The sequence below is a fragment of the Boleophthalmus pectinirostris genome, unplaced genomic scaffold (genome assembly GCF_026225935.1).
Source record: "Boleophthalmus pectinirostris isolate CB_2022bp ecotype Guang Dong unplaced genomic scaffold, ASM2622593v1 HiC_scaffold_7, whole genome shotgun sequence".
NCBI lineage: Eukaryota > Metazoa > Chordata > Actinopteri > Gobiiformes > Gobiidae > Boleophthalmus > Boleophthalmus pectinirostris.
In genome coordinates, this window is record NW_026571473.1 from 17,509,509 (window position 1) to 17,530,489 (window position 20,981).

Here is a 20,981-nt window from a genome sequence, read left to right on the forward strand (position 1 = left end):
AACTTGCTCCCTCTTTTCTGTATCACTCGAGGAAAAACTAGAACATAACTCTGCTACATATGTAGCAATCTGACTGCACCAAAAGGATTTTTGCCAATAAAACACCTGTTATTTAAAAGAATGAAAATAACAATATTCGTGGGTTACAGCTTTCCGTTGGGTGCAAACGTTTTTTTTGTTTTTGTTTTGTTTTTATTGTTAAGCAGTATGGCAACAGTCCTACTTTTTTCATTCTGAAACAAAGTGGATACCATACAGTGAAAGAGCAAATATTTCAAGAGACAAGCAGATTATAGACCCTCCACCAGAAAACCAACACAGTGCACCTTTTAATACATCTTTTTGGTGTGTAAAATGCTCATATCCATAGCAACAAAATGATTTAATACTAGTGTTCTGCCCTAGATTTTGAATCTCAAGGTGTAACAAATTTAAAAAAAGAATACTTTTTTTTTCTTTTTAATATGGGCTGAGTTTATTTTGGTCACAAATCATTTGTCAAGCTAATGTACTAATTGCAGGCTAATCATTAGAAATTAAGCATTACATGATGTCTTTAAAGGGTCTATTACAGTTTAAAGATAATGCTTTATTATACAACACGAAATATTATATTATTAGTTGTTTTGTAGAGTTAAATACAGCCCAATTCACATTACACAAAGAGTTGTTTTTTTACAAGCTACAAAGGACAAAGTTGATCATGAGTATGGAATAGAAAGATGAATAAAATAAAATGAACACATTTTATTATCAAGAGTAAATGTTTCATGCTGTAGCAGTCGGGGCATACTGCATCGCTAGTCTGTCAAATTCATTCTCCTGGGGAAAACAAAGAAAAACAGTAAGGAAATATGTTATATAGTTGTAATAATAATTGTAGGGTTAAACAATATGGGGATAAAAACTCAAATTGTGACCCAATTCCTGTCATAATGTCAGTGACTATCGATGTACAGTGATACACAATTTCTCCATGTAATACCGCTGTCTGTACAAACAAGACAAAAATGTGATCTGGCTCCCAAAAATAATATATATATTTTAACATATTACCAAACTCTAAGTAATACCATAACAGCTCTTTTGGAATCAGTTTGTGACACTCTAGTTTTATATACACTCATAAATACTACAAAGTTACAAAGGCCAAAGATTCAAAGTTGAATGATCTCCCTTTGGATTTGCTCCAAGGACACCTGCTACAGAGAACCAAAACAAGCAAGCATGGCAATTGAATTATTCAAGGCTAAAAGGTTACAGCTGCATTCCAAGTAATAAAAAGTAATAATTACCCAGGAGTTTATCTATTGCAAATTAAAGGATAAATTAAACTCCTTTAAGTCAAGTTGTATTCATGATAGCTGAGGTAGTGAATTGACATTACCTTAGCCAGATAGTCCTTCAGGAATGGATGGCTTCTGTGTGCATCTTTGAGTTGTGATAGATACCTGTTGGTTACCTACAGAGGAGCAAAGAACAAATCAAAACTATAAAGTGACATAAATAAAGTAATACACACTGGCAGTCAAATTCACATTAACATAGATTTAAAATGTGTTTTTGAAAGTAGAGTTAATCATGATAGACACACTCCAAGAATTCAGCAGTAATTATAACTGTGCAGTGATGGCTTCAAGTCACATGCTGGTGCAATACTATGAAGTTCATCTCAAGTAAGATCAATCACAGAGCCTTTATCTTATGAACTCCTGACTGTCAAGATGAAAACCCCAAACACAGCAATAAATCAGGAGATATGCTTAGGTGACCCATGGGATGGCTCAAGCAATCAGAGACTAGATTAGATAGGGCATCTTGTAGTTGGCCAATGCATGTCTTCTATACTTGAAGTTAGATTGGTTTAAATGGACCACCTATATGAACTGTGTTTGTTAACAGCGTTGGGTTCAAAGTCTCACCTCAGGTGCTTTGCCCAGGTGTTGAGTCAGCACTATAAGGTTGATCAGTGTTTCGGGGTGGCTACTATCCTGAAATACCCAAGATAAACAAACATGTTAGCCACTACTATTATTGCACACAGTAAAAGAGCATACATATTATATGTAACAAATGCATTATAATATGCATATATAATATTTGCATGTTCAAAAAAATTAATGATTGATTGATTGACAGCATTTATATAGCGCCTTTCAAGATACCCAAAGCACTTTACAGTTCATTATTCAGTCACTCCACACTCAGTGGTGGTAAGCTACTACTGTAGCCACAGCTGCCCTGGAGCAGACTGACAGAAGCGAGGCTGCCAATCTGCGCCATCGGCCCCTCCGACCACCACCATCACTCACGCTCACACCTCTTTCATACTAGGCAATGTGGGTGAAGTGTCTTGCCTAAGGACACAACGACGCCCCACTGTGGCACCTGGAATTCACAAATTTGTAATGATATTCTAGTAAGCACTGGTGGTGGTTCAAACAAATGAGTCACGAATGAATGGTTACTGCTCTCTATACAAGCATGTTTTCATGATGCACCCAAATAGGTTATGATGAAGAATAATAAAGTAGTATTAAATCTTAAACTATTTTTACAAAATGTTACATTGTATGTTCATTAATATGCATTGTCACAAGATAAATTTACTTTTTGTTTCCAGAAGCCTACAATAAACAATGTCATCTGTTAACTAAGTAACAAAAATGCTGCCATCTACTGTTAGAATGTGTTTGTAACACCTAAAACGGTGAGAAAATGTTGTAAACTTAAATAGTCATAGGGTGCATTCATGCAGGTGCTCAGGCTTTTGAATTGAGGGGCTGAGGTTCCAACTAGTTTGAGTTAGAAAGTTAACAGCTAACCAGCAAGAAATATTGCAGCATTGTTGCCGTCTCAAAAGATAAGTTATTTGTTTAGGAAAATATACAATCTAAAGTGCTAACATTAAAAAAGGCATATTGTATTATGCAAACTTTTATGAGCTTTTAACCATGTTATGCTCCCTCATCATTAGCTTGTTGTCATAGCTTGTTGTCATCTCTAGACACCTTGTCAAGAGCCTCTTGTAGGACTCCTTCAGCCTCCTCCCATTTGTTTTGGGCCATGTAACAAGAAGCCTGCCCATTGAGAAGGAGCAGCGTAGAGGAATATTTGTCAGACATTTCCTGGAAAATGTAGTAAGCATCCTGCAGCTTCTCTCCCCCCTAAAACAAAAGAAAAAAAATATTAACTATTTAAGATATGACTAAAAGTTGTACCATGTCCCACTGGGGTCATGGTACAACTTTAAGCCTGTATGCAATTACTGTTATAAACATAGTATCCAGAAATAAAAAAGGGTTTATTCACATTCTATTCCTTTCATAGTTAATTGTTGCAATTCACATGCATTTGTATACGTACTACAGCAATGTTAACCCATGCTGTGGCTAGCTGAGTTAAAGTAGCATCTTCATCCTGTTCTTGCATCTTCTTCAGCTCTTTCCTGTTAAAAAAAAAAAATAATAATAATAATAATAATAAAATAAAAAAAAACATCTATGATAATAACTTAAAATGGCCTACCCAAGCACTGTTTAAATGAAACACACCTGAACAATTATGGTCACAAATACAGTACTTTCTTACCTTGCTAGGTCAACACGATCCAGACTGAGCAGAACCTGAATGCTCATGGCCATGCTGAAAGGGAAAATGTATTCTGTCAGTTTTAAAAGCTAAATGACAGTCTGGGGTTTTTAGGGTGCGTTCACACTTGTACAAACAAACACAATTAAAATTGGGACAGAACTGGAACTAAACCTAAAACTAAATTAGGACTAGACCAGGACTAAAAAAGGACTAAAACAGAACAGGATTACAAAACATGTACAACTGTGACCGCACCCTTATAGTTATTACGATATCTTACCATTCCAGAGTCTCTCCCTGATGTAAAGTCCTTAGAGCAGCATCTGTATTCAGTTCATGGTAGTAAATGGAAGCAGCCATAAGGAGAAAGGTTGTGTTGGCTGCATCCATGCTTTTCGCCATCATTTTATCCAAATCAGCAACAATTACATCCCTGGACAATAGCAGCAATCAGATAATTATTATATTGAAATTATGAAATTCTGATTGTCGTAATACATGACAGGTTCTAGATAGGCAGGTTAATGTTACCTTTTATTTCCACAGGACAAGTACTCAGCAAACATTCTAACAGCTTGGAGTTCTGGGGGAGAGTTGGACTTGATGTCATCCAGGACTACTGCATACTTTCTCTACAATTAAACATTTAAATAAGTAAATCATATTCGTAATTTGGTGTGCCTGAGGGGTGGGCTAGTTGCCTTTCATGTTACCTGAGCAATGTAGGCTCGGTACAGAAACATGTCTCTTTCCACCTCTTTCTCTGGTGTTGACGGCTATAGAGCAAACACAAAAGCAGCATTATAATTCAATAACATTTAGTCTTGGTTAGCCTCTGAATGGTATCGCATCACAGCTAAGTTGCTACACGGTTTTCTACAACCATTGTCTGGTAAAACTATAACGCTATTGCTATTACTCCAGTCTTACTTACCTTAACTTTTTGGGCCTCATTGATGCACTGCTGATAACTGCCGATATAATAGGCATTTTTCACATCAAAAAGCTCGTCAACATCAGTTTGCTGCGCCGCCATGTTGAATTCAAGATTTCCTGACACGTCGGCCGTATACGTCATCTTCCGGCCTTATTTGGCCTCCCTAAGTATTTTGGGATTTGGAGTTTACAAGCGTGTACAGAACTCATATTTTTCAACGTCTTAAATACTACTACTACTACTACTACTACTACTACTACTACTACTACTACTACTACTACTACTAATAATAATAATAATAATAATAATAATAATAATAATAATAATAATAATAATAATAATATATAAAATATAAAACTATGTTAATCACATTAAAGGGTCTCTGCTTGTGAGAGATGAGAGAATTATGAGAGTAGACCTACTGGATACCGTGCATCTCTATCACATTAAACAACTAAATTGAGAGACCTAAATAAATAAATAAGAAAAAAAACACGTTTAAATATAGCTGTATTTTATTTCATGTGCTTATCTTTTTTGTTCATAACAACCGCAAGTAGGTCTCCTAAAGAGCCGCAAGAGGACGCTCCAGGTCAATTACGATCGGGTTTAGGACTACTTCGAACTATCGAGGAACTCATGTCAATGAAGGAAAATATCTGTAACATTATGAAACGTAATATCTTACAACTGGCATTCTGACAATTGAACAACCCTATCCGAACCAGCGGAATTCCTGCGCCCATTATTGTACGAACTTCCCGTATCCTGAAAACATCCGCTGAATAGCCCCCTCCTCCATGTCTATTCCTATGTTGCCCTACATCTCGGTGGGATTGGGGTTGGCTGTAGAGATGCTCCAGAGGTTTACTCCAAATGGACACAATTGCAATAGAAAATGTGGAGTAGGTAAATAATAAAAAATGAGTTCACATCGAAAAGTAAAACGTAAAATCATGTTCTCCTGTCACACAGTGCTATTGTTCCTTAAACATATCCTCTAAGAAACATTCAGCCTTGGGTACTTGGGATAATTAGGCCTATTGGAAACCCTGTAGGGGGCAGGGTACACTGCTGTAAAAGTCCTTTCTTTTGGTCTGATTGGGTTGGTCCTGCTCTTTCATTGGCTCTAGCCAACATCAATCTGTTGATTTCGGATCCCCACAAGTTTGAAACTTTTTTCGAGGAGGTGGAGGAGGAATCGGGTTACACCAAACTCTTGTAACCGATCTGGCTGCAGCAGAAAGAAGAAAACACGTTTTCAATAATTCACGCAACTGCCCTTGATACACTATTACACAAAACAAGCTTCGAGACGAGGGCGTTTTGGCGGAAACGGAGTTGGACACAGTGGTACTATGGTGTGAGGCGAGTCCTCTGCGGTGCCAGGATGAAGACTTGAAATTATACCCAGATTACGCTGTCCTCTCGTTGGTTGACCACTACAGTGTCCCGTCTCCAGAACTCAGAAAAGGGTGAGTAGCCACATCACCCACTGCCTACATGTCTGGGTAACTTTTAATGGGAATGGGCACTACCAACAAACCACAGCCCGAGAGACGCACTGTGCTCACTCCACGTACGTTCACTACACTGTTTAATTTAGGGTACTCTTCTATCACAACTAACAAAGGCCTTGAACCACAGGCTGTGTAAGCCCACAGACACTGTGATGGTGGTTTTTGGCTTTCTTCATCTTCTAAGCGGAAGTAACGGTATCAGTTTGGACGTGATGTCCAAACTGCTTTCCCTTCAGCAGAATATGCATAAACAGTCACATTAACTGCGTCATTTCAAGTGGAGATGTATAGCCTACTATTAGCTACTTGTACTCAATAAAGGGATAGTCTAAGCCTAATCAATCATTAGGCTATAGGCTATTAACTTTAATTCTTCTGTCAAAGAGTGTAATTTCCGCAAAAGGCACCCCATGGCCAACTGTCAAAAAGTTACTGACTTATAACAGTTTCTTTAGCTATATGTTTACTAATGGACTACTGGTAGCCTTCTAGTAGATTATATGGTCATAGAATAGATTATATTGTAAGATAACTCATACATATGCGTACATTTTTATAGCCTTGCTGCTTTTGTGCATCCAATTCTGAATGATTTGATGTCTTTAGAGTGAAGATCTAACCATGTAACCCGCATTGGTTTTCTTTTCAAAGACCACTCGTATAGTTCCAGGTTAAACCGCAAGACAGACATGTTCAGCAAACACCGATAGTCTATGTTTTGTAACACATGCTGTGTTTACATTGTAAAGCCTCTTTAAGAACAGGCCAGAGTGTGGATGAATAGAGCAGTGTGCTTGGAGTCGGGGTCTGGCTGGTGTAGCACCACACATTATAATGCTCAAACCCACAGATGTGTCAAATGAATTTTGACTTAAAACTGCTCTCTTTTTTACATTGGGCAGACACTAGTTTTGACTTGATTTGCTGTTGTTGGAAAGTTGAAATGTGATTGTTTTAAATATAACATTACAATGCTTTAGGAAGCTGGTATTGTTGTGACAGTATCCATTTGCAACAGTTTTTCCACAGAGACATAAAAGCTGTCTTAATGCCAGAGGCTGCTTGTGCACGATTATCCAAACAATACTTAATGTTACTGTGCCAGTGACGGTTTCGTCCTGGTCACAGAGGATCCATGGTAACTCACTGACAAGAGATGCAGGAGTTTGACCTGCTTTTAGTTGACCACAAAGTTCACCTGAGCGCACAGAGACCTGTTCACAAGTGAACAAGTGAGTGGTTTCCCTGGAAACTTGAAACAATCAGAGCATGGCTTTTGATGAAAATAAAAATGTAATGTAGTGTAAAATGTATTGTAAAAAAGTATTCTCCAATCTATTATAGACCTACAGCCTTGGCTTTATTTAACAAGTCTGTTTTAATAATTCTTTTGATAGCTCTTCCACTCCCTCGCTCACCGAGGACACAGTTAACATATCATACAGGCTTAAGGTGATGAAAATTAGCTCTGTAGTCCCTGGTCTGATTGTGGTCTCGATTAAAATGTCATAGGCTAACACATCACATCAAGTCATGAGTCAAGCACCTCTTAGCCCTGTGATTATTCTTATGCACCCTGCACTAATTACACTGTAAATAGAATGTCATTAAAACTCTTACAGCATTGAAAGTGAAGGCAGTGGTCTGCTTTTTTGTTTTTATGTATGTTTTCTGCACTGTGTAAAATCAGTGCAACCAGCAAACAACTACCCACTTATGAATTTTAATGCTCTTGAACAAATGTTGTCTGTGAGTGCTGTGTTGGCCTAGAGGCATCACAGCAGCTACTGTATTCCCAGCCTGATTACGTATGCACAACGCTGACTGATGCTCCCAAATTAACGCCATCAGCTCTTGTTACTGTACAATGTGAGCTGGGAGCCTGTAGACCACTGCAGCAAACTGTAATGGTCCCTATGTTGCACGATAAAAATCTGACTTCTCTTAAGCCTCAGGTCTATTTTTATCCAATTCGGAAGTCTAAATAATTAATTTCTTATCTATTATATGTTAAATTTTAATTATTAATTGTTCACGGTGTTTTAGATGAAGAAAGAGTGTGGCATTAGTAATCTGAAGCCCGTAGTGATTTGCTTGTTTTCCCATCAGATATCAAGTGATTACTGTGCGGGAAGATGAAACGACAAATCGACTAGTATGTAGCATGGGTGGCTATGAACTCATTGTTTTTACAGTTAAAGTGACTGCACAAGATCAGATGCATGGAAAAAGACAATAGCTGATTAAAACCATTATGTTTGTTAGGATGCTGCACCCTGACTGTCTTTACTTTAAAGGGTTTCAAGGGCCTTTTTTCTCATCTGTTGTAATGTTTTTTTCCTCATCCAAAATACACCATGAGTTATATACCTGAGTTATATATTTTTTCATTCACTCAGGTTTAACAGAAATCTTGCATATTTAGGTTGTGTTCTTCTCTCAAACAGAAAACACCCAGTTAGACCTTGTGATGTCATGTGGTAATACAGGAAGTGCTCCACTGTGTTCTTAAACTCTACTACACTTTCACTAGAATCATTTGGATAATTTTATTCTTGGAATTGCAAGTCTCCACTGAACAAAAGGTAAAAGGTAGTTATTAATTTGAAAATTACTGGTTCATGACATCACAAGGTGGAACAGAACATTTTGAGCAAACTAACTTAGGGTTATTCATACGTGTGTGAATGAAACAAAACACACTCTAGGTATGTTTTTGAGGAGCTAACATTCTAACATGACTTAAAGCTCACAAGTCAATTTTGCATAATATAGGACCTTTAACACACAATATATCACAATGAAATGAAAATAAGAATTTGATTGGTGCAATCATCAAATCACAAAGGCTACAATTATTTATTTAGTTAGAATGCCAGCTGGAAAGAACAAAATAACCAGTGTTCTGTTCATATTTCATTCTTCTCTCAAATGTTAATGCTCCTGGAGTTGTTTCCAATGTGCACTCTGGACAGAATCCTATGGTTTTTTTTTTTACATATACTGCATCTATAGAGTCTCAATTGTAATACTTATGCATTTAATATTTTTTCTCTAAAATCGTGCAGCCCGAGTTCACCTCAGTGATATACAGAGAACGAGACAAACGTTGATGAAAGATAAAAATGTAGTGCCTACTTGTCCAGAAATCATGCTGTTTTCCCTATAACTCTAATTGGTGCTGTTATTTCATGGTTGATAACGTACCCTCTCCTACACAAAGCACGGATGTACTTTATATAACTTGCAAATTGTCCATTGTTTCTCAACGAGGAGGCAGATTATAATCGTGGCTACAGCTGTGGAGTGTCATAAGGAAGTTTGCATGTGTTTGTGCTGCAGTATGTGTTGGCAGGCTCCATTTGAATGGTTTGAGTTATGATCACAGGCACTTCTGGACTTCCTGTCTTGTTTGTTGTTTGTTGTTCCAACATCTGCAAAGTTTGTAGAGGCTTCCAAATAAAAAAAAAGTTTTACTTTTGTACTGGTACAGTGTTTGCCTGAAGAAGTTTTTTGTGTTGGAGACAAACTTATATACCACATTTTTGACTGGTTAATGTTAAAATTAATCCAATATAATGTATTCTGACATACATATATGACATGTATGGTAAACTGCTGGTTAGAAAGGAAAAATCCAGCAGCTAGTTTTGGACAAGAGCAACCTGTGACTGGGGCAGGTGCTTTGCCCTGAACAAGTGAGTGGAGGAACATAAAGCCAAAACAGGAACAATGAAGGAACTAGACAGAACAGCTGCACCACATTTAACATATTAATTTAATTTATACATTTACTCTATGGCCAAATTGTATCTTGCAGAAAAGAAAATGTATTCTTAAATATAATAGCCCTCTAAAGCTACAGAACAGGCATGTCACAGTACCAAATTTTGAAGTACGATATATTGTTTAAGAAAAATAAAGATAAATTATACTATTGAAACTATTTTATAGTACTGAAAAAATAACCCTAAAGGAGGATTATCAATAAAAAAAAACTATACAAAATATAGAATATGGTTAAAAAGAAACACAATGAATAGCAGAATGACACATGTAAGTTTGTATCTGTCATTAGTTATTCAACCATCTGCAGCTCAAATCTCATTTTAGAACAGAAAAATAACAAAGTTCCCCACTGGTACAAAGAAAAAGCAAGTACAGTACAAGCAGCACACACAAAATCCAGGTCAGTTGTGTCATAAAACGTTTATATTTTCTTATCTTTACAATGATGGTGATTCAAGTGCTCTTTTGTTTTCTGTTGTAATTAATGTTTAATATTGTGAACCATAAACTTTGGTCTACTGTGAACTACAATGAGGTGTTTTTTGTTTGTTTTTTTAATTCCAGTATCAAAAGAATAATCAGCTTTGACTTTGATATTTGACAATCTTCTTCGAGGCGCTTGGTTGGATCAGCAAACACAAACAGAATATTTTATTTTCATTCTCTTGGTTTTAAAAGATCATAATTAAAGCTAAATCCGTGTGAACAGCTGTTCAGTGATTCTGTTTGTGCTGTGATTTGTCTGTTGGACTGTTGACAGCACAGATCTGCATCAGTGTTTGTGTGTGGGGGGGGAACTCATGGCAGGACATATGGCAAAGGTCAACTCTGGGACTCCAATGGCTCATATGTTCACCTCTGGGTCACCAAGATGTTCAGCAGGTCAATTATACGGGATTAGGATTAGAGGTGGGAGATAGCGTTTATAAACAAATTGATAAATCTAAGTGTTTTTTTAGAGTCATTTTTAACAAAGTTTAAAGCACAGAAACTTGTAATGTCATCTTTTGTAAACCTCTTGTAAATGTAAACATTTGTAAAAACATGGGTATTTTGTAATATATCTGCTCTCTTGTGTTTCTTAATTGTGATACTCGAACCTCAATCCCAGATTTTGCATGTTTTAGCACAATTTGGATGAGTTGCAAAATTATTGTCTGATTATCATCATAGGCATGGTAAAAACACTACATTTTATTTCAGCAGGAAGGACTATAAACTGTGTAAATGGACACAACTAACCCGCTAGCTGCGTTCCAAATAGGAACTGTAACTGCTTTTATTTATGTTTTTGTCCATAAATAATTTCCTATTCCTAATATGGAACTTGGCTCAAAATTCGCCCCTATTACCGCTAGCATCGTGAGCTTCATTTGACTGGAGCCGAACACTATGGGTGACATACAGTCTACGGGAAGGACATTACTAAAGTAGATAAACAAATTGGATGCAGTTGAGATTTGTGTATTGGACAAAAGATCCTCACTGCCTATAGCGCTTACCACTTCTTACAGTAATTGGTTGCATCCTTTCACTGCTGAAAAGTTTTCATGGCTCCCCATCGCTTCTGGGATCACTGTTCTCCAATCCCAATAGTGACGAGATGAAACTATTGATCCCTAAAGGAGCATAAAAGTCATGGCATTTTCAGCTGCCATAAACCAACCAATCACTTCTTGGATAAAGTGTGTGATAGAAAAAAGTTTTTAAAGTCTTGATGCAGGAAGTACATTTGTGGTTATTCTGGCAGGTATCGGTTGCCAGTAAGTCATATCGACAAACAAAAGAGATGATGGGTGGCAGTAGCTCAGTTGGTAGAGCATTCGCCCACTGGTCGGCGGTTCAGATCCCGCTCTCAACATAAACATCATAGGTTGAGCGGTCAGATCCACTGACCCACAGGTTGGCTGGTGTGATTCCAGCTCCCACAGATGAATGCTGCCGTTGTGTCCTTGGGCAAGACACTTAACCCACCTTGCCCACAGTGTCTGCGTACACTGGTGCGTGAATGGGTGAGTTGTTCCTTGTTGTAAAGCGCTTTGAGTGCCTTGAAGGTGGAAAAGCGCTATAGAAAAATGTGACCATTTACCATGTATAACGCAATTGAAACTTCAAAACACAGAAAGTAACCATTTCAGACCAGACCAAGCAATAGCCAATAAAAAATAAAAAAAATAGAATTTTTTTGAAAGTACATACATTGAAGGACATTCTTCTTGACCATTTGGTTCTTGCAAAACCTTTTCAGTTATCCTCATTGACTAATTTCGGCTAAGGTATAACCATTGCCATTTAACACAAAAATTGAAAGCTTTTTCCTTTTAAAGTATGAACTCCAAATTATGCTTTTATTGACAGAGGAATGACTGTGGACCTCTCAATTAAAATACACAAGCATAATTGGTAACCACTGAATCTTGATAAAAATGTTATTAATTGCACATCCCTAGCCCATTTAGCAAATAGTTTTTAAGATAGGAAATTTATTTGCTTGCAGATGTTTTTTTTTTTGTTTTGTTCTGTTTTGTTTTTTTCACTGTTAGTCGATAACAGGGATGCTCAGATATAATTGTAAACATCAATAATGAGTGAGGCTGTGAGTGCATGCAGTTTCTTCATGAGGTATTGCAGGCAGATGCCAATTTCTGTCCCTTTTTCACCTGTCACGCCAAAGCAGTGTTTGACTGACAGGTGAGTATACAGTCCCAGTGCAGAGAGGCTGCTGGAGTTTGCTCTGTGTGTGCCTTTAGAAAACCAATGCTATTCTCACATCAAGCAGCATCTTCTCTTTACAATGGGATTAACTGTAAACATGTTTATGGCTCAAAACATTTTCATTGTCATTATTTGTCAGGCAACAGGAATAAACAAAGCAGAGAAAGAGGAAAGAGCTGTTTTGTCTTGTTGTTCTTGTTTTGTATTGTAGTGATGCTGTAAAATGGAAAAAAAATATTGTGTCTGAACAATGTGAACTTTCAATCTGCAGCTTTTGTGAAAACCAAAACTAAAAGCTCTGCAAGATTTATGTCTTCATGTGTGCAAGACTGTTAACATGCAAACAGTACTTCCTGTCTCTATATTTTGTTGTGATTCAAACTGAACCCACACCCTCCCCTAGGCTCGGACCCACACTTTGGGAACAGTGGGCTAATGCATGTTTGCTTTTGAATCCATTTTAGCTTCTTGTAAAACTCAAGTGAAGTCCCACTGTGATCCATAATCCTGCCCAGGCCCATATAAGCACAGATAATGTGGTTGATGAGTCAGATTGTGGATGTTCTGTCCAGTTTTACAGTGTAAGATACTCTGGTATTAATCATACTCTCCAAGGAGCATGTTACAGGAAGATGCTTTAACATGTTGCCAGCAGTCACATCCTTTTTCCCAAATGCGTTATGTGTCATGTTTTATGTAGCTTTACTTGTCCTAAAAGAGGAGATAAACCATGTAACAAAGTAGATCTTTTCCTCCAAGGACAAAGAAAAGTCACCAAGTTTACCTCTCAATCATGGCCGCCTCGTTGCTCTGCGCTCCACCTGTCATAGAGTTGACAGGACTGTCTCCACCTGCAGACTGACGCTCCCCGAGTATATTTCTCTGTCACGGGAGGTCCACCCAGAACCACAGAGGAAGCTCTGGTTTCATTTCCATGACTCATGTTAGCTTGGCTTATTACCTTCATGTCAGTGTGTTAACCTACCCAGGCTGGTTGTTAATAGGCTGTCAGCTCATGTACTTGTTTCTAGTTATAATCTTGAGTTATGCCAAGGAGGCTACTGCTGCAGTCTTTTTGGTTTTCATTTGCCTAGATGCTGTGTGCATGTTTGTGTGTACTTGTATGTATGTATATGCATATGATGATGACTGGCCTGAGTATTTCCCCAGACACATTGTGGTTGTCGTGCTGTTGTGTCTTGTTCTGTCTAAAGTCTGGATCTGAACTACAATAGAGACGCTGACTCTGGGTTTTCTCACTGTCCACAGCATTACTTTTACATTTCTTACTACCACACTTTATATTCAGAGATAACATACGCAACTTGATTTAGCTGTAGCTATTAAAGCTTTAATCATTTCTGTTCTTCTCCCAGGAGCCTCATATATTCAAGTACACTTTGGTCTTTCACCCTTGGGAGACAAACCTCAATGTGAGGAGGATTTCCCTCTATCCATAAGATAGAGCTCACGTTTCATCTCCAAATGAAAGTCCATGGCACAACACTGAAGGGGCTTGTATTCATGGCACTCTGTTTCATCAGCAGGCAAACAGCATTGACAGCTATGATAACTGTGATTCCAGACATGAGCTGAATGTAATGAGCACTGTAATGCCCTTCACATATAAAAATAAGGAGATTGCCTCTTTCTTGTATAAAGTCTATTATCCATTCACTCTCTATTTAATTAGTTTACCACATGAGAGATTTAGTTACAGTGTCCTTTTCTCCTAGTGTTTACAAAATGGATATTTTGGTTATTTTTAGTTTTGGTGAAATCACAATTTCTTATTTTCTAATCATCAGTGTCTTTTCCCAATCCTGTCTATTTCATGCAGATTGCATCATGACACTTTTCTAACAAGCAGCTTGGAGAGTTTGGAGTTCTTATGGCGTTGTCAGAGTGGATGGGGAGCCTTTATCAGCAGCTCAGTGAGAGGCCAGATTAAACACCTCCTGCCCAAAAGTGGGATTCATATGAATGACAGAACAGCCAGACTTCCTCTGTGTTTCAGGGCAATATCTAACACACCTTTTGTGTCGGGGTTTTGCTGTATCTTGCCTCTTGAGTGTTCTTCCTCGGGATGCTTCCTGCTGATGCTCTCTAAGGAGTCTTATTGATATTCTTAGAGGGACCGTGCAGAGATAGGCAGTGAGAGAGAAATGAAAGTCACCCAGTGTAGCAGCAGACTACCGCCGTCAACCAACAACGATAAAATCACAAGTCACCGGAGGGATGTCATCGCTCACTCTGTCTGCTTCACTAATGGCACCTCTCACACTTTGAGACTCTTATGACTGCGCGGTAATTTCTCTAGGTAATTTTCCAATCAAACTCACTTTCAATCTACTTCAAACGAGAAGTATACTGTCTCATAAATAATTCTGTTGTGATGTGAATGTGACACTTAACCCAAATATAAATACATTTGTTATGACAGCCTTAGAGCAGTGATATATGAGCATGGAATAAGGCGATTAAAGATTACCCTTATGAGGTTTTGCATAATAAAGCAGGCCTCAGATGTTTTACATGTCCATCACATCACTCCATGCCACAATGGTAATATCCCACTCAATCTTTTTCATTCCCCTGTTGCTTTGAGAGCGGCACTTGGAACAGCAGTTCATGTCTGTTTACTGAGCTGTCCTTCCAGGTTATCCTTGGAGAAGTGTGAAGGTTAGACCCAAAGTGCTCAGAAAAAGATTAATTCTATTTTTTCAAAAATAATATTATACAAACCTGAGGTAGTCACCCGTGAAACTCATTGAAATGCGGCTGCCGGGATGTAGTGGCCCATTCGATATTAGAGATGGAGGGGAGAGTACGAAGAGCTGACTCCTGTGACCCCTAACACTTTATGAGTACAGCTCCAGTGTGTCTCAGTCACACACATGCTCACACACTCACACATACACACATATACACACATAAACACACACACATACACATATTGTAACACAGTGGTAACATAAATAGAACATTTGCTGCTGTGGAGTCTGTTATTTCTTGTTTCACTCTCTGCTTGTTCTTGAATTGGATTTTGCCCAGGTCCAGGTAGCATTGTCTCCTCTTGTGAGTGGTCTGTAACTGACTGAACTCCTACGCTTCTAATGACACATTCTTCTAACTACCTCGTAGGCTCAGAGCTTGGGGGTGCTGGGAATAATTTGACAGCTGCCACGGATCATTATGTGATAAAGGGGACAGTTTGAAGCCCTATCGTTTAGATCATGTTGGAGAAGATGTTATTTCTGAAGTCTCACCCCCATGGATTATACCAGGGCCATGTCACTGCTGTGTGTGTACTTTATTCTACCTTTTCCCCCTAAAAATATACTTGTTTTTTTTCTCACTCACTCTGTATCTCTCCCACAGTGTGCCCTTGACCATGGACTCTTTCAGCACCAAGAGTCTGGCACTGCAGGCTCAGAAGAAGCTCATGAGCAAGATGGCCACCAAGAGCGTAGCCAGTCTGTTTATTGATGACACCAGCAGCGAGGTCCTGGACGAGCTCTACCGGGTCACCAAAGAGTACACACACAACCGTAAAGAGTCACAGAAAGTCATTAAAAACCTGATCAAGATGGTGGTGAAGCTGGGCGTGCTCTACAGAAACAACCAGTTCAACAATGAAGAGCTGATCCTGGTGGAGAACTTCAGGTATTTATGAACATTTAAGGGATGACATAATGATATATACAAACTACAAATTCTTTTAGTTTAGTTTTTTGTTAAAAGATCCATTATGTAACTTTTCTGGTGGAGGGTCTGCTACCTGCTTGTCTCCATGGAGATGTTTTTGTCTTGGCCAGAATATTCCACAGCTATTGAAAGTATCCACACACACATCAGATGACACCACCAGAGGTCGAATCTGTGTAGAAGCAAGCCCACTCACTGTATGAGTGCATGTTTAGATATTTTTGAAAACATCAGTAATGTAAAAACAGATAGAAATGGACTGATGGATGTTTAATGCCATACTGTGGAGCATTCCAGACAAAAGAACATCTCCATGGCAAAAGGTTTTACGTTTACCTTTACTTACATTTATTGAACATAGCACTGAGAGCGCTTCAGTTGTTCAGATTCAGTTCAATAAAACTGTTTTTGTCTATGCTGATGGAAGCAAATTAAGGGAATTGATTTTTGCAGTTTATATGTTTTCCATTAAATTGTAAAGCTCTTTTTGGAGGTAAGTGGAAGTGATTCGAGTGCACAACAGGGAAAAGGCTGATTATATTAGTAAGGGGATATTTTGCTGTGATAAGACAATACTATAAAACTATATGAGGATGTGAAACTGAAGCCAAAAGAAAAAGCTATTCCCTGGCATTTTCTATTTTTACCCATTGGTCCATGCAGTCTGTATTCTGTTCATGTTCATGTGTTCATATAGACTCATGTAGACTCTCCTTTGCAGTCATGGTATTATTGTCCATATACTGTACTTATTCATAGTATTGGTTGCTTACTTTACACATATGAACTTTTGTAGCATTATAGTTTTTATTCTTATTAAACTGTATATTGTTTTATTATATCCTATTATAACTAATCCTAATAATGGGCAATACCAGTGAGTTGATCTAATACCGGCATCAGGATTATTGATCACAGCAGCCCCAAAATTCCACACAAAAGACAACTTTAGTCAAATTTCATGTGCTAATCAAAGTAGAATTTGTATTTTTTTTTTTTTTAAATTTAAAGAAATTTTAAATATTGATATGTTTGCATGAAATAACTTTCAATACCATACATAGCCAATATGTGTATGGTGGTAAATATATCAATAGTTGTATCGTCTGCTCATCGCTACCTATTACTGATGTCTTCCTTTTTTAAATTTTAGGAAAAAGGTGCACACTCTGGCCATGACTGCGGTCAGCTTCCACCAGATCGAGTTCACCTTTGACCGTCGCGTGATGAGCGCCATTTTGAATGACTGCCGCGACCTGCTGCACCAGGCCATCAAGAGGCACCTGACAGCCAAGAGCCATGCGCGCATTAACCACGTCTTCAATCACTTCTCTGACTGTGACTTCCTGGCGGCGCTCTACGGACCCTCCGAGGTTTACCGTGTGCACCTGCAAAGAATCTGCAATGGCGTCAACAAGATGCTTGACGAGGGTAACCTTTGACCTCCGCTGACCCTGTCCCCAGGCACTTTTTACCTCCTTGTTCACAATCATGGATTTTTTTTCTTTATGTGTGTCTTTATACATTATTTTAACACTGATATTTTCTTTGCTAGTAAACCAAAAGTTTTATCTCTTCTAATCTAATTTTGAAACCAAATGCAGTTGATGTTTTTTAATGAATGTATAACTCCATGCTCTTATCAGTATATCCAGAGGTAGGAGCCTTGACAACTGTGCCTTTAAAAACACTTTTTATCTTTTATTTGAAGGGCACTAGGCTTGCTCTCTTACTTAATCAAAACGACATGAAGCCAGACACAGACCCTCAGTACCTTCTCTGCAAGGTGCCTGTAATGGACCAAAATGAGTTAGGAGGCACTGGGAGTGGGGGAAATTGCGATCTTTCTCATACAACCAAGAAAGAATGAAGTTTTTAAAGTAAATTTTAAAAAGTATTGCACTCAACTCTTTCACCAGCGCTGTATTGTTATTATTCTGTGACCACAGCAGAGACATAATTCTGCTTAGTTTGTTCTTACACATTTCACTTATATGCACTGATCATTACCAAAGATTTGTACAGTATAAAGAAAACACCATACTTGACTTTTATAGCCTCCACAACAAATATGAAGTATTTGGGTCATATAAGGATTGTAAACATGAAGAAACCTAACTGCGTTGTCATGATAACTCTTAGATCTAGCTGTGTGATCTTGTGCTTTTTACACAGAAAATCTTAAACTTAACATCTGTAAATGCCATAAACCCAGCAGGAGAGGAGCTAACATGACAACACAAGAAGCAATACTTAAAATAGATTTCTGTGTTGGTCTATACAGATATTATCAGCTATGTTTGAGCTCTAGGGGCACTTTCACTGACAACAACCAGCACACAGCTTGGATTCCAACAGAGGTGGACTCAAAAGGCTCCCCACTAGCAGCCATAAATGAAAGGTTGAACACTGCCCTGAACATGTCAGACCAGCCAATGCTAGAGATTAGAGGCTGTATAGCTGTTAGTAATATATCTGTACTGCAATTAAAGCTATTGCCTGCTAACTGGAGTAATTTCAAGTGATTGCCACCTCAGAAATATCCAACTCGCAGGGCCAATATTACACTATTTTCTGATTTGTTATAATGTTGTTTCCTCATCAGAACTTACCTGGAGTTGTGTTTTGTTTCATTCACACATGTTTGAGTTCTTCACTCAAACTGTTCCACCTTGTGATGTTCCACCAGGGAGTGCTCCACTGTGCTTTTAAAGTCCATACACTCACGAGAATCACATGGATAATTTCAACCCTGGAATAGCCAATCTCTACTGAACTAAAGGTTAAAGGTAGCTGTTACTTTGAAAACTACAGCTTCATGTCATCACAAGGTGGTACTGAGTATTTTCACCTTTGGAGATGTGTGAATGAAACAAAACACAACTCGCAATGTACCAACTTGGCTTAACGCTCAAGACACAGTTTTTGCGTAATGTAGGACCTTTAATAATGCGACTTCTTTAATACTCTGTTGACGCAGGAACATGCATTATGATTACGCCAACTGAATATTAAACAATGCTGTAACACAGATAAAACATGATTAAAACTCACAATCAAATAGAAACTTTTTGAATGTACGCAATTAGCAAGTAGCACTGGCTTTTTTTTTTTACGTACCCTTATTTCCTCCATAAACTCTCCTGTCTTACTCTGCATAGTAAACTACTAATTTAGACAAACATGTTCTGAAATACATGTGATTCTTTTATATATTAGTTTCTATGTTAGTCCGTAGGCCTATTCATCTTTTTGTCAACACACCTGGATGCGTTTAAAATGTGAACTTGAATGAAAACTAAGAATTCTCTTCTTAAAACAAAAATTACAGATCTAATCATTAGAAAAATCACAATTAAATATTTTCCTTAGCAGCCCTAATTAAAACTCCAAATTGTGCTAAATTAGAAAGCCCATGGAGCAGTTGGGCTAATCTGCCTTTGTTTTTACCACACAACAGCCTGATCTAATGTGATAAATTTTACTGTCCCCTCCATGTGTGAAGATATTGTCAAAATACAGGCAGATCTGAATAGTTCCTACGAGCTCTTGCCCCACATAATAGCTGTCTTTCCTTTTTGTTGGCTTGTTTTTGCATCACTGAGCCTGTCTGGGAGATTGTTTGGCTCTACGGTCTCATTTTGTATTCTGCATGTGCGTGTGTGTTTGTGTGTGTACCTGTGAGAGAATTGGAAATTGAGCCGTGTAATAAGCGTCGTGCTTTTTCCAGATAGGACTGCTGAAACTTTAACTTCATCTACGCTGCAGTGGCACTTAGCAACTGATGTTAGGCAAAATGTAGCCCCCCCTTTTAAAAGCCAGCGTGACACTTCAGAAAAACAGCACGCACTTGAAAATTATGGCCCTGATAATGGAGGTAATGACGAAGCAGGTGGGGCAGTAGCAGTCGCAATCCTTTTTTCTCTGATTTATCCTTTTTATTTGTAACATTTTATAAAAGCTATTCCAACATCTCAAATTAATCTTGGCTGGGCTTCTAAGAATTCCTAATTTCTGGAAAATTGTCTTGAATTTTATCAAGTCCCCTATCATACATGGACAGTTTAAATCCTCTTTAATTTCACATCCTTGACACGCTTAGTAGAAAGATTACAGGAACGTCTGCCACAGCTCCACTCACTTTCACTAAAGCTAGAAGCATCTGTGTTTTACCATGTGAATGATTTATATTTTATGTTCATGTCTGTTTCTGTAATGTTTGTACACACAAATGTAATACATTTGCCTTTTTAAGTGAATAAATTCCTGTCTTTTGTTTTTAATCATTGTGCAGTGTCCTACCATAAGAGCGCTGGATGCAGGAATTTTTCTGTCCAGATCAAGGGTTAATCTGACTGCGTCTGACCTGGATTTCAGAGCATCAAATCCCTTTTCCCCAGATCCAAGCATTGTTTCCAGTGCATAGCCTTAAAAAATCATATAAATCCAAATGCGAGTTTTGTACAGTACATTTGTGGATATATTGGATAAATCCCCTGGTTTATTTTTGATTGAATAGCGTACGATATGGGAGCACTGAGACTGTGTGGCTGCCCTGGTAACCATATGGAGCAGCTGGATAGCCTGGGTTCTTCTCAAACAGTAAATATAATTATGATTTGACAAATTAGATTTGTATTTGCAGCCTAAGCTTCATATCTATACTGGTGAAAACTGCAATATAGCATTTATAATTTGATACATAGCATTTAAAGACC

At 38.0% G+C, this 20,981-nt stretch overlaps 2 protein-coding genes across 2 annotated transcripts; one reads left to right on the top strand and one right to left on the bottom strand.

The window, feature by feature from the left end:
* Nucleotides 1-568: 568 nt before the first annotated feature.
* Nucleotides 569-4,710, bottom strand: cope (COPI coat complex subunit epsilon). The gene is made up of 10 exons (XM_020924778.2): nt 4,529-4,710; nt 4,308-4,370; nt 4,126-4,226; nt 3,875-4,027; nt 3,592-3,645; nt 3,367-3,448; nt 3,012-3,167; nt 1,923-1,991; nt 1,388-1,462; nt 569-822 (listed from the first exon to the last, which is right to left on the bottom strand). The coding sequence occupies exons 1-10, from the start codon at nt 4,670-4,672 to the stop codon at nt 769-771; spliced, it is 951 nt and encodes a 316-aa protein (XP_020780437.2). The 5' UTR covers nt 4,673-4,710; the 3' UTR covers nt 569-768.
* Nucleotides 4,711-5,665: 955 nt separating this feature from the next.
* tnfaip8l1 (tumor necrosis factor, alpha-induced protein 8-like 1) lies at nt 5,666-20,546 on the top strand. Its single transcript, XM_020924759.2, has 3 exons — nt 5,666-6,006; nt 15,937-16,221; nt 17,417-20,546. The coding sequence occupies exons 2-3, from the start codon at nt 15,950-15,952 to the stop codon at nt 17,703-17,705; spliced, it is 561 nt and encodes a 186-aa protein (XP_020780418.1). The 5' UTR covers nt 5,666-6,006; nt 15,937-15,949; the 3' UTR covers nt 17,706-20,546.
* The last annotated feature ends 435 nt before the right edge of the window (nt 20,547-20,981 follow it).

What these genes read in the sequence shown, in the direction of transcription:
- cope (XM_020924778.2), bottom strand. Translation starts at nt 4,672, where the DNA reads ATGACGTATACGGCCGACGTGTCAGGAAATCTTGAATTCAACATGGCG. An exon ending in ATGAGGCCCAAAAAGTTAAG is followed by an intron (nt 4,371 to 4,528) that starts GTAAGTAAGACT and finishes TTTGCTCTATAG; the next exon opens with CCGTCAACACCAGAGAAAGA. An exon ending in ACCGAGCCTACATTGCTCAG is followed by an intron (nt 4,227 to 4,307) that starts GTAACATGAAAG and finishes GTTTAATTGTAG; the next exon opens with AGAAAGTATGCAGTAGTCCT.
- tnfaip8l1 (XM_020924759.2), top strand. Translation starts at nt 15,950, where the DNA reads ATGGACTCTTTCAGCACCAAGAGTCTGGCACTGCAGGCTCAGAAGAAG. An exon ending in ATCCTGGTGGAGAACTTCAG is followed by an intron (nt 16,222 to 17,416) that starts GTATTTATGAAC and finishes TTTAAATTTTAG; the next exon opens with GAAAAAGGTGCACACTCTGG.